This window comes from Myxocyprinus asiaticus, chromosome 33 (assembly GCF_019703515.2).
Source record: "Myxocyprinus asiaticus isolate MX2 ecotype Aquarium Trade chromosome 33, UBuf_Myxa_2, whole genome shotgun sequence".
NCBI classification, from domain to species: domain Eukaryota; kingdom Metazoa; phylum Chordata; class Actinopteri; order Cypriniformes; family Catostomidae; genus Myxocyprinus; species Myxocyprinus asiaticus.
Window position 1 is genome coordinate 888,812 of NC_059376.1, and position 13,946 is coordinate 902,757.

At 36.0% G+C, this 13,946-nt stretch overlaps 2 protein-coding genes across 4 annotated transcripts in view; both read right to left on the reverse strand.

Annotated features, from left to right (window-relative positions):
- The window catches only part of LOC127424011 (cyclin-dependent kinase 11B-like), a 41,440-nt gene extending 41,058 nt beyond the window's left edge, over positions 1-382 (reverse strand). The window contains exons 1-2 of one of the 3 annotated variants that reach the window (XM_051668769.1): positions 363-382; positions 116-210 (exon numbers count right to left, since the gene is read on the reverse strand). The gene's annotated coding sequence lies outside the window, so the exon portion shown is untranslated. Of the gene's footprint in view, positions 1-115; positions 223-362 lie in introns of those variants that run through there. The other 2 variants (XM_051668771.1, XM_051668770.1) reach the window with 2 other exon arrangements.
- Positions 383-2,589: 2,207 nt separating this feature from the next.
- Positions 2,590-13,946, reverse strand: part of LOC127424024 (solute carrier family 35 member E2A-like) — a 47,817-nt gene continuing 36,460 nt past the window's right edge. Inside the window, exons 8-9 of the mRNA XM_051668795.1 lie at positions 5,911-6,056; positions 2,590-4,329 (exon numbers count right to left, since the gene is read on the reverse strand). Coding sequence (XP_051524755.1) covers positions 4,113-4,329; positions 5,911-6,056 — 363 coding nt within the window. The 3' untranslated portion in view covers positions 2,590-4,112. The remainder of the gene's footprint in view (positions 4,330-5,910; positions 6,057-13,946) is intronic.

Genomic DNA, 13,946 nt, shown 5'->3' on the forward strand with positions numbered 1-13,946 from the left:
TGAAGTCCATAAGCACTCGTGTAGTGAGAAACAAATCGACACGTGTGTAACACCCCTCATTCGTGATCAAATCCAGATTTATTATTACTGCTTTCAAGTTCAGTGTTTTACTCACCTGCGATTGTTTATTCGGCGCGTTCCCTCAACACCGGAACAACTATTCTCTTCGTCCTGCACCCGGGGCACGTTGAGCAGAAATCACATCGCCGCCTGTCGGTGATGACAATCAGAGATCTAACCACAATTCTCCGTCATTCAACGTTTAAACATTGACGGATCATTTCACATGCTTAACGTAAATTTGACAGCTAAAAAAAGAAACCTGCATCAGTACTGATTTCACTCTCTCCCCCTCACTGCACCTGTTTATTGATCCGATCACACCTGATCGTAAATGCACCTCCTTTCACTGCGGTCAGGCCAGCCTCCACTTGGAAAAACATGTTCAAGTTAGCCCGCACGCTGTTTTGCGGTACGCGTATACACTGTGCATTACGGTAAGAGCGCGTATTATTAAAAAAAAAAAAAAACTGATTTCAAAATAAAAGCAACCTTCAGTCCGTCAAGAATGAATGAAAAAATAGTAAATGAATAAAGATGCATAAATAACTACATAAAACAAAATGAATTAATATTAAACAAAAATATAAAAATTCCAAAGAACAGTTTCACTTCACAATGATGGTACACAACTTCAGAGTGTCACTCATACAATGTCAGGACTGGCTGATGTTGAATTTCAAAATTAAAGCCCAAAATTAAAAGTTTTCTATAAATTCAGATAGATATTTAAAGGAAACCTCCTGTTTCCAAAGAACAATTTCACTTCAGAATGATAGTACACCACCTCACCAATGTTAGGGAAGTCTGATGTTGGTGTACTATCATTCTGAAGTGAAACTGTTCTTTGGAAACAGGAAGTTTCTTATGACAGTCTGTCATTTTGGTGCTTAAAAGTCAGATGGTCTTTGGAAATGTATTCTTTATTATTAATTTATTATGAAGTTTGCTACTGTTATTTTTTTTTAATTAAAATAGTAAATTTTTTGTTTAGTACTTATTCATTTTGTTTTATGTAGTTATTTATGTATCTTTATTAATTTACTATTTTTTCATTCAATCTTGAGGGACTGAAGGTCGCTTTTATTTTGAAATCAGTTTTTCCGCGCTCTTACCGTAATGAACAGTGTATACGCGTACCGCAAAACAGCGTGCGGGCTAACTTGAACATGTTTTTCCAAGTGGAGGCCGCAGTCTCTTTTCACCACATCTGTTCGATGTCTGATTTAATGACTGCATACATCAATCATTACGGTATATGTGTTTCTGCATGATAATAAAACGCAAAAAGTATAAGAACAACAAGAAATTGCAAAGAAAATTGGCTTATTTTCTGCCAATTATATTTGCATTTAATCTTAGCGAAACCATGACATTTAGAGCACAATTGTCTGTTATTTTAATGGAGAACTTGATTTTAACTGAGCTGAAGTGCTTCATATCAGACACACTGAAGTTCCGTGAAGTCTGACAGGGCTGTAACCACTATACACATTCAGTATTCATAATGGTCTACAGACATGGGTTGTTTTGCATGGTTATTACATTTGCCCCCCAATCCAATCCTGAATATGAGGTTACATCCTTGTCTGTACATGAGTGCGTGCGCTTTCCACACGTGTTTTTTCCCCTTTTCAAACCACACATAACCGGCAAAGTTTAAAAATCTCGTTTTATTGCAGCTGTTGATTGACAGGTAGAATTTTCACCCTAGAACTCCCGTTTTAATGGGGATTAAAAAAGACGGAAATGTTACAACTCAGTCCGTCAGATACTGTACCTCAAATGAATGCCAAACATGTTCCCACTACACCAAAAAATAACATACAAAAGTACCATATGACTTCTTCTACTATAATGAGTTCATTCTGTTTGGCAAAGTTCCCTTGTTGCTGGTGGTGTCCACTTCCAAGTGTGTGATGTTTGATTAGACACGGTTCACTTCAAACACAAGTTGAATATTAGTGGTGTGATGGGAGCTCAAATGAGAACATCAGGTGTCTCCCAAGGACATTTTATTGGTCTGCAGTGAGAAATATAACCAAATATTACATAAACCGGGTCACCACTGAACCCACATCAACACAACAAATGTGCCAAGTGTATAAATCACAACCTGATATAAAAATGAGCGGATCATTGAACTTTCACACACACAAAGTCATGCATGAACACCCTGAGCTGTGTGACCCGTATCAGTGTGTGTAAGGCAACACAATGCTTTAAGTTCTTATATTTCACCACATTACATCATAATGCAGAAAAACATGGTTCATTCTGAGGTATTATTCCACATCTACTGCACACAGGGCATTTTTAATGAGTTGGTCAGAATGATCAAAAACTATTGGGATATTTGGTTAAATCAGCCCACTTTATAACAGAGGACAGTGACGGTTTGTGAATGTGGCAATTGCACTTTGTAAGATGTGGATAATTCCCAAGCGTTCAAATAATGTGTTTGCCTTCTCAAAACTCTAAATAAATTGCAACCCATCGCACATCCCTTCATAATGAAGAGACCAAACGTTTTAGTTTTTTTAAGCGAAACACATGGAAATGCACAGGATTATGCTGCACTTTATACATTTAATAGAGAAATGCAGAATTCATTTAAAATGAAAATATGTTCCTTTGATGCACACTTTCAGACCAAATTATACCGATAATTACATTTAGTGGTTAATTTACATTATTAAAATTACTTCCCACGCACAACCCACCACAGCTGATCGGTAGATCTTTATGGACCAATATTTAAACATTGCTTTAGACAAACAAGATTAGCTTATTTGATCAGTTTCAGGTAACCTTTCAAAGACATTCTCACTACTAAATGAAAAAACAATCAAAAATCTGTGAAAGTTTACATGCATATCTGGAGACAATTGGGTACTCTGGACATAATCTTAATTTCAGAAAAGTACATGACAAAATAAGTGACGACGCTTGAGCAATAAAAATGGAAAACAATGAGAAAACATATATATTCATGCCAAATCAATCAGTTTCTGCAACAGTCCTTGTGGCTACAGTAAATCATGATTGTTTTGTGGACAAAGATTGTGGTTTGCTACAATCGTTGCATTTGGAATGCATAAAGTTCTGTCACGCAGGATTGTACAAGAGAACAAAAAGTATAGCTTTTGCCTCGTCAAGAAGATGATGGAATGTGAGGGCATAAAATATAACTCAATAAAGATGGTGACATGCTGCCAAAACATCTTTTTTCAAAAGAACTTTGCAAGATGTACTGTATACTAAAAAACATATTTCATATATGATTAGTCATATTTCATCCCAAAAACAAAAGAAAAAAAACAATGACATTAAGACAATGAAGCCTACTTTTAGAACCATTTCATTTTTTTTTTTAGTTTTTTTGCATTGTGACAAAACAATTAAGCACATTTCTCATAACTGAACACAAAATAATATTTTATTAAAAGATTTTTAAAATCCACTTGTAAAGTATAACAAAGTACACATCATGGTAGCATTTGTTGTGCTGAATTTAATTTATGCTGACATGGCCATACAAGATGATTTTCATAACTGTATGAATAAGAATGAGATGCATTATAAGGGTAATGAAAATCCACTTGTCATAATGCAAAAACGATCTTAATAGTCCTAAATATAGGCTTAGTCTCTTTTAAGCAAAATATATTCATCATTTCTTAATTTGGGGGTGAAAAATGTCTTTGTTCATATTTAGCCTCAAATACTGTATAAAAGTGCCATATTATATATACACAACACTTTCTCACATTGCTCGACAGACTCTTGGTTTTCACCAGACAATATTTTCACTTTAAAAAAACAGAGAATTAGTGGATCCCCCCCCAAAAAAAAAACATTTAAAGGCATCGCTTGAAACCCAAACGAATGTTTAATACCACAGTTTTGCATTTTCTTTTTCACCACCTTTGAGATCATTTTCAAACAAATGCAGTTACATTTCAAACCAGGATCAAGACGTCCTTATGCTTCTTCAGCATCTGCATTTCTATCCCTCATTCAGTTTTAAGGAACATGACTGTCTCCTCAGTTTATCTGGTAGACGTGACATCATCCTGGATCAGGGGTTTCTGCTCGTATTCGGCTGACTGCATGAGAGCATCTCTCTGCATCCGTTTCGCCTTGTTATATAGCAGAACGCCCACAAACACCATGACGGTCCCCACCGCAGACACGGCCGTGATGGGGTTACTGAACACAATGATGCTCAGCCAGATGGACAGAGCATGTTTCACTGTGCTCGCAACACTGCACACAGAAATCAGAGGAGAACATCAGTAAATCACCATTCATTCAGACTACAATAGAACAACAATGCGTTCATTTCTGGTCACTTTAAGATGATGTTTCTCAACACTGTTCCTGGAGGTCGTGTGTTAGAAAACGTGTAGTACTGTTGGCGTGCGTCCAGGAAAAGGGTTAGGAAACACTGTAAGAATCTCATGAAACCTATCGAGAACACATCTGGGTCATGTTTCACCCAAAGACTTTTAAATGAAGATTTGCAGAAAGAAAATATACATTTTTAGGACCATTAATATTTTTTGTATTGTGAATATATTTTCATGATTTAAGCACATTTCCCACCCTCCAATTCTCATTAACATAAATAAATTATTCATACATCATGGTAGTATTTTTAGTACTGTCTTTAATTTATGTAGATTTTAATTAGAGTTGTCAATTAATCGATTTTTTAATCCAATTAATTACATGACAAACCTACTAATTAATCAAATGAATCATAATAGCAAATAACAGTACTGTACTTGCTGAGAAAGGCCCCCACATTCATTTAAATAATTAAATATAATAATATATAATAAAGATAATAATTGTGATAATTCAAATACATCACATTATTTCGGCAGATGAGTAAAGCATTGATTGGACAATACAAAAATTGTCTTCAGAAGTCCATATATTGTCATACAATCGACAGCAATCCATTTTGCAACTGAGTTCATCAAAATCGGACACGTTCTTGCGTTATTTTTAATTGTCGGTCTATAAAAATATGAGTCAGACACTGGCTTGTAAAGTCATAAACGACAAGTTTTTAGTATGCTTTGTCAAATAAAAAGTAGATGAAACTCTGAAAATCTCATCTGGAGATCCCTGCATTCTGTTGCATTTCGTCCAGCTTTCAAGAACACGTCCTGTGTGAACGGCTCTCATTCTGTGGCTGCGCTGCTTGTGAGGTTTGTTGAGTCGCGCTGACTGCTCCATGCTGACACGCCTTGGAAAAACTCTAAATTACATGAATTTCAAGTGTGAATTACTTCGAAAGTAAGTACTTTTAATATGGAATTTACGTACGGTTCAGGGGGCATGATTAATTGCATTTATTTTTGTAACAGGTTATTTTTTATATATATAATTTTTGACACATGTTAAAACAACTTCCCTAATTTGAATCTAAAATTGTGTCCAGACAGGATGATCTCAGTAATGAGAATCACCATTGAAAATAATGATGAGAATTTGGCCTGAAATATTCCCAGCTGTCATGAAAATAATGTCACAATGTATAAACTCTTAATGGCTTTATTTACTTAATGCAAAACAAAGGGTTTTCTGATCCAGGGCCCCTCCAAATAAAATTGCTTGATTTTATTGCCAACACTGTATCCTAACTTTTATAACATAATAACAAAACTTCTATTTATTTTAAAAAGCTATACAACTTGGTAACCGTTAACCAATATACAGAATTTTGTTATATTTTTACAGAACTTTCTATATGTTTTATCTATCAGCACACAGTCCTCTTCAGTAAGTTTATAGACCCCCGTTTGAAAACCATGGTGATGAGGATGAAGCTCTCACCTGAATGTGACAGGAGAGATGCGGCCCATGAGTGCATACGCAGTGACGCTCTGTAAGTGGAACAGGGCGCCATCAAACAACAGCAGCAACACAACATCCTGAGACAGCTTGAAGTTTTGCTCACTCTTTCCAAGCCCAGGTATGTCCTATAAAACAGTGACATCAACCCTCACTGACATCATCAGTATGGCTGAAATAATCGAGATTACAATTACAGCAACCACAATTAAATTAACATGAAGTGTCAATTACACACACAAAACAAAAGTTCAATGAACTTTATAAAACTGAGGAAAACTTTTTCACTCAATTAAATGACAGTATTTTAATAAAAACATTTATTGCAAGTATAAATGCCTGTGTACTTGCAGTTTCAGTAATAGGTTACTTCTCACAGATTAATTTTAAGTCAGGCATGCGGCATTCTTAATATTCAACACAAAAACCACAATGACAGTGACACTCAATAATCATATTTATAAGGACTGTTGATTTAACACGCTAAATCAGCGCAATTAGATAAAAATAATAAAAAAAAAAAATGTAATTAGCACAATCAATCATTCCCCTGGACTGTAATAAGGCATTTTTTTTCTGCCACCAGAGCAATTCAAGACTGAAGCACAACCTTCATGCTTTTGTGAGTCCCAGTCAGCAGGGGGCAGTAAGCGCATCTCCAGCTGTACAGACAACAAACCAGAAAGTGCCCTGAAATGTTCCTGTCAGGCTAATCTGCCTAGAATTTTGGGTGGGGTTTGGGCCTCTGGTGCCTGCCAGGAATAATTCCAGGCACCTTTGATCATTGGGCCCAGTTTATAAACTATTCATAAGACTTTACCATGTGGTACTTGGGGCAGATTGCATGCCATATTCTTTATATAGGCTACACTTCCAAAGCAAAATGAACTGTGTTCCAAAATTACTGTATTGCTGTTTTATGTGCCATTATATCAAGACAGTCAACTTCACAACAGCCCTCTCAGCCACTAAACAATTAACAAAACAAAACTGATATTCCAATTTTTTAAATTGTACACATGATGCCGGCAATATATGTGCATGTGATTTGGTAACGATGCTCACAGAAAAGAGTTGCAAGCTAAAAGCAATTGAACGCTGTACTTGAATTCAGTTATTTAAAATAGAGCTTATGTAACAATTCTTAAACATTTTTGTCACAACTTAATTTCATTACGTGCAATCAATTAAAATGTGTAAAAAGGAAGTTAAATTAATCCATTTGCATTGGGACAACTTACATTTTCATTGGCCATAACCAGATGTACATGTGATACCATGTTTCAAGCATGCAAGTAAAAATTGCGAATTAATGTCTTAATATTCACTGTTTTATTGTGGTATTTGCACTGATGCTGTTTGTGGCCCCTTTGACCAATGTGTCATGTTAGTGCATCTCTTTCCATACATATTAGGGCTGTAAATCAGATTTTTTTTTTTTTATCTAATCAAGTACCTGATATGCATATTAATCAAATAACATATATCGGTATTTGCTGATAAAGGCCCACAAATAAAATCATTCACTCAAATAATTAAATAATATAATATATAATAAAGATAATAATTGTGATAATTAAAAACATTACATTATTGTGGCAGAAGAGTAAAGCATTGATTAGAGTTACACGAAACAAAACGTGGCTTTAGAAGTCGATATATCCTTTTTTCCATTTCATTGAACATAAATCTATATTTGGCGTACAATCCACAGCAATCTATTTCTATTTGCAATTGAATCAATCAATATGTCTGAGATAGTTTTATTATAAGGGCTTTTCTAAGGATGCGTCTATGTACACATGCGTCAGACAGACGGCTTTGAAGCATCTCACTTTGGTTGTGTACACAAACGCAGCACAAATTTTTAGGATGCTGTGTTACGTTAAACATAGTTTAAAACTTAGAAAAACACGCCTTGTACAATGGGCCTAAACTTGTTTATCTTTCTTTAACCTCCTGAGACTCGAGCGTGACTTCTGTGTGCATTTTCCATTTCTCTTTTTGATTTGTAACTAATAGCACCTAATGAACAAGAAAAAAATTATAATTCTAGAGCAAATAGTTTTCCTAAAAATTACATATGTGAACAGCAGGACTAAGTTATGAAATGTTAAATAATACCAAGCTACAGAAAGTCTGATTTTTTGAGACGTTACAAACATTACCGCTGATTTTCTATAAAGCTGAAAAAGAATTCTTATTCAAAGTAATGTCCAGCATCTTCCAATCACTGCCAACCATGTTAAAATAAAATGTAGCATTATACAATTCTGAATCTATGTACTGATTATCATTGTCACATGTCTGCCAAACATGTTGAGTGATCCAAACATCATCTGCAGCCTGAAACTGAACTTTTGGTCAGATTTTAAGAGTGAATGCACTTGGCTGCATAGAAAGCTATAGGATGCACCCTTGCTCCCTATTTAGTGAATGACTTAACCTCCAGTGTGCTGTGCTGTGCACAAGTCTCAGAACAGTTCGAAATGCATCTTATTTTCATCCTAACTCCATATAAAGTCTCTGAAAGCAACATTTTTCAGCTTTTGGATGAACCCATTGATTCTCAATGTAAAATTGCACCATAAATATATAGGAATGCATTTACCAATGTTAGTGAATAGGACCATATTGTACAGTGATAAATTTAACAAAATATATATTAAAATGAAGCGAACTGACCCACAAATGTGTTAATGAAAAATATTTAAAATAACTAACATGTTTTTTAAACTTTTGAGAGAACATGGTCCTAATTTCCACATATGTGGACATCATGTTTATCAGCACACTGATGCTCGAAAAATGAATGGAGTTTTTAAAGTGGCATATCAAACAAAACTAGAGATGCTACTCTTTACAACCAAACAGGTTTCAATCAAAAAATGTACCAGAGACACTTTTGTAGGCACTGCGCCAGAAGTTTAACCCTTAAATGACAGCGTGGAGTCTTATGAACAGTATTCAGGCAGGTTTAATTCATTTAAATTATGCGTTGCATATAGCAAAGCCAAAATACTGGACACAGGGTCGCACAAAGTTAAAGATGAAGAGTGTAATGAAAGTTTATTATGCAGTAGCCTTTTTTTATAAAAGCAATTAGGCACTCGAGGCCACGCTGTGTCGTTAATAAAACGAATATACAGCACTCTGTGTCATGCCTTTATATTTACGATGTAGCCCAACCTCTTTTACCTTATTGCTTAATTATAGGTCCATAAGCAATCTGAACTCACTTTCGGTGGCACTGTACAGCTGGTGTCCCGGACTCGTACACTGTAGCTTTGTTGTCTGCCCATATTTGTTTGTTTTCTGGCTGTCCATGAGGAAAGTTATCAGAATTTTCTAGACCATGACAATGTTTGCAGTTTTTGTTACTGGTGCTGACTGTTAGAAAACTTTTCGCCATGGGCCGAGTTACACCAACATGTTCTGCTGGCGTGCTGCCGTTACAGCAGGGAACAACTACATTCACTTATACCGACTAAGACAACTCCCCTGTTGACCTAGCTGAGGCTGTTAAAAAGCATCGAGCTCACTACTCAAGGAAGCATCTACGGAGAAGGGGAAAGAGAGGAGGGATACGACAACATCTCAGAAACGGGAAAAAAACCACCGCTACCATCCATGTTTTTAAGTAACGTTCGGTCTTTCAGGAACAAAATGGAGAAACTTCGCACAAACTCCAGGATCTGCTTTGAGTACCGGGATGCCTGTCTGATGGTTTTTCCCTCATTCAGGCAGACTGGAATGAAACATCGGGAAAGAGCAGAGGTGGAGGTGTCTGCGGTTAGCACACAGTGAGAGAGACAGTGTTTAGTCCTGATAGGGCTGTCACGATTATGAAATCTGGCTGACGATTAATTGTCAAAAAAATTAATTGCGTGTATGAACCAGGAACCATTCCATTTGCCATTACATGATCATTTAAAGTGAAACCAGAGCACTTTGCATTCACCATCACAGTTTATCCTTGTTCGATTATATTTTTGTGGGAGTTTGCGCTTGAGAAGTTCTTCACACGCTCTTCCGGACAGGAGCTGGTTGATGTCCGTGGTGCGGCTGAATGACACACAAATGCACCATTCATGGCATTTCTACAGTATATTCGCTTCAAATTCCCTTATTTGGGCATTAAAATTTAATTGGAATTAGAATGCCCAATAATCACGGTTGTCTCAAATAACCGGGATCAGATGGTTATTTAATAATGTCTTGATGTTGAACTTTTGGGTTTATCAATGAGACCCTTTCATCTATGGAATTCGGGAACATTATAATTTGTGCAGTATATGTTTCACCGGGAGGGAATGTGGTAAAAGACGCAAGCTGTATAACAGATTGTGTTCACCAGCACCTGAAGTGCACTCCAGGAGCTCCCATCTTCATCCTCTGTGATTTTAATCACTGTAGGTTAGAACTCTCCCTCCCTGGATATGAACAATATGTCAAGTGTGATACTCGAGGTAACAAGATCTTGGATAAGTGTTATGGGAATGTAAAGAACGTGTACACTGCAAAGTCAAAACCACCTTTGTCAATCTGCGACCATAACACAATTAATTTAATTCCTACGTATAGGAATGTTTTAAAGAGCAGTAAGCCACAGACTAAGACAGTGGCTGTGTGGTCGGAGGATATTATTGAAACACAAAAGGGTTGTTTTGCTTGTACGGACTGGCAAGTATTTCATGAACTGGACAGTGATGAAGCAACAGAAACAATAACAGATTATTTTACATTCTGTGTGGACATGGCTGTTGAGAAAAAAATTGGAACAGTGTTTCCTAACAACAAACACTGTATTACAAAAGGAAGTTAAGGACTGTATAAAGAGGGAAAAAAATTGAATTATTAATCATGATCGAGGGGAACTCAAACGAGTTCCAAAGGAATTAAATACAATGCTGAAGTGTGCAAGCAAGCAGCATAGAGACATTATAGAACAGAGTTGTGTGATGCCATGAAAATGGTAACAAATATGGAACCGTGTAGGAAGAAACGTATAACCAATAATGATCTACAAAAGGTGAACGAACTGAATGTTTTTTTATCTTAGATCTGATGTCCAGGATTTCCCCTCTGAGAAAAGGGCTGTGGTAGACACTATTTCATGTGATATGGAGCAGAGACTGGAGGTTGCTCCACATGCAGTACAGTCACTCTTCAGAAGTCTGTGTACTAAGAAATCTACAGGTCCAGACAGCATCTCAGCTTTTTTGTTAAAAACCTTACTTTAGCATGGTACCCTGTATTTCAAAAATCTTTGGACTCACACTCAGGGTATCTGCAGGTATCAGCTTATCCAATTTAATACTTTTTAATACCCTTTTCAAAAATATTTAAGACTTACCCATTACTTCAATCACTATTGGGATTAATGCATATACTTATATAGGTATACATAAACCCACCACTAGATGCAACATGAAGTCACATATTAAAATGACACATTGCTAATGCCAGAGTAAAGGGCTGGTTTGATGCTGTATGCTTACTGTGTGTATTTTTATGAAGACACCTAAAGAAGTTATTAAAGTCCAAAAATCTTACATAAACAGCCATTTGTTTTTGTTTTTCTGTGCAGTCATTGAGGCTCTCTTCAAACATGAGCACCAACAAGCTTCTCCTTGAACTCGACCAAATAAAATGATATATGCTGTCATGCCACATGTGAAACTTTCTGCTTTATCTGAGCTACATTTTTGCTACATCAGGGAACATTGTTTGAAAAAGCTGGCAAATATCTTCGTTCAACCTGAACGAGTGATGCTTTACCACTCTTCTGAGATGCCACATAACTTCAGCCTGCAATGAATCAGTTGCTGTTTATTTATTTGCACCAATACAGCAATTCAGTTGGCCTAATAAAAAGCAGTATTTACCAACATACTGTATATTTTTAATAAAAAACATTTTTGTGAATTAACAGTGTGTGCAAAAATTACAGTACAATTTCACTCACTTTTTTGGAACCCATTTGAATATAATTGTATTATATTTTTAATAACATTATCATTGTGGGTTCCTTTCAAGTGCATTATTATGATATCAAATTGAATTATAATTTTGAGGATTAGATTTGTTTTTATATAGTAGTACTACATTTCTGTAGTATTTACTTCAGCTTCACTTGGAGTCTTTATTTTGGCAGAAAGGGCGGTGTTTATTTAACAGTTTACATTGTTCCTCATTTCAAATCTGGTTAAACAGTCATCTCCTTTCCTGTGATACTGTGTCACATTTTTAGATTTGTATAATAACTTTGCTTTGACTCTGGCCTTCAGGACAGCCGATGGAACAGCACCCTCTTACTTTAATTCACTCCTCCAGGTCTATGTCCCCTGTCGCTCGCTGCGGTCAAAGAATGAGCGAAGCCTGTTGGTTCCATTGCAACGTGTCACAAAGTCGATCATTCATATTCTCTGTTCCTCAGTGGTGGAAAGCCTTCCACCAGATATCAGATATATTCTCCAGATATCATAAACATAGACTGCGTATAATATGTACAGTTTTACCATTATCTATGAAGCAGATATTAATCCTCATCTTCAATTATTTGTACTTTTTATAAAAAGCTTTTGAATATAAAGTTAATTTCACCATATTGTGTTATATCCTAAAATAATCTGTGTTGTAAAATATTTTACTAACTCTTTACACTAAGGCATGTTTGTATTAATTTCAAAATTAGTTAATTCAATGTGGGACTATTTTGAAAATGATGTCACCGGCATCTCGTCTCATTATCTCCACACACACACACACACACACACACACACCAACGCAGAGTGAAAGCACAGGACAGCGCCAGTAACGGCTACAAATGCACAAATTGTATTACGCTGCATCATTTGAGTCCGATTTATTTTTAGGAAAAACACGATTTTAGTTTACGCTTTTAAATGATGTCACTGCTATATCGAAATTCAAACAATAAATGTTGTATTTATACTCTTTAATGGTGCCTGTGACGGACTGCGGTAGCTGGCAATTCAAACAGAGCGGGGCACAATGCTCTCTCTCTCTCCAACTTATAGCACGAAAAAACATGAATGAACCTCTGAGGGTATGTTGAAAGATATGGTGCAACTTACTGAAATATGTCTTCTCTCAAAGCATTTAAAAGACACACAAGCCTTTGCATGGCTACTTTTCATACATTTTAGTGCTGCTTTTAATACTCTGTAACCTCACTTGCTTAAGAAACTGAGAGAGCTGAATGTGAATCCTTTTCTAATCAAGTGGTTTTATTCATTTTTAACAAATCAAACCCAACAGGTTAGGGTCAGCAATTCCTTTTCTGAAATTAAAAGTATCAACATTGGGGCCCCCCCAAAGTTGTGTCAGTTCCCCTATTTTGTTTATGTTAAATACCACTGAATGCACTAGCAGCATGGAAAATAATTGTGTTATTAAATTCTCAGATGATACTGCTATTTTAAGTTTACTACACAAGATACTTCTTAGAAGTTTTTACAGTGATGTGACAAAAATCATTTGATTTTAAATAAGGAGAAGACAGTTGAAAAGATATTTAACCCTAGGTTTGTGGGGGACCTTAGTCCAGTGACAATTGGTGATAACCCTATTACTCAAGTTTCTGCATACAAGTATCTGGGGGTCCATATTGATAACTCACTGTGCTGGTTTTTTTATATTAACAATTTATGTTCAAGATCGCAGCAGAGGTTGTACTTCTTGCACAGGTTAAAGGTATATAGGGTGAATCAGAAAATTATGTTTTTATTTTATTTATCTGTTTTTGAAAATCTGATAAGATATGGTTTAACATAATGTATGGTAATCTGTCATTACAGTTCAAAGCAAAGGTTGCCCGCCTTGTACATATACTGCTTTAAAACTTATAGGGTGGAAAGAAAACCGACCCATCCAGGAGCTATATGAGCAGTCTGAGGCAAGAAAAATCATAGCTGATGGGACCCATATCCACAATGAGGAATACAGACTTTTACCTTCAGGTAGATGGTTCCGAATTTTATTATGTAAGTCTA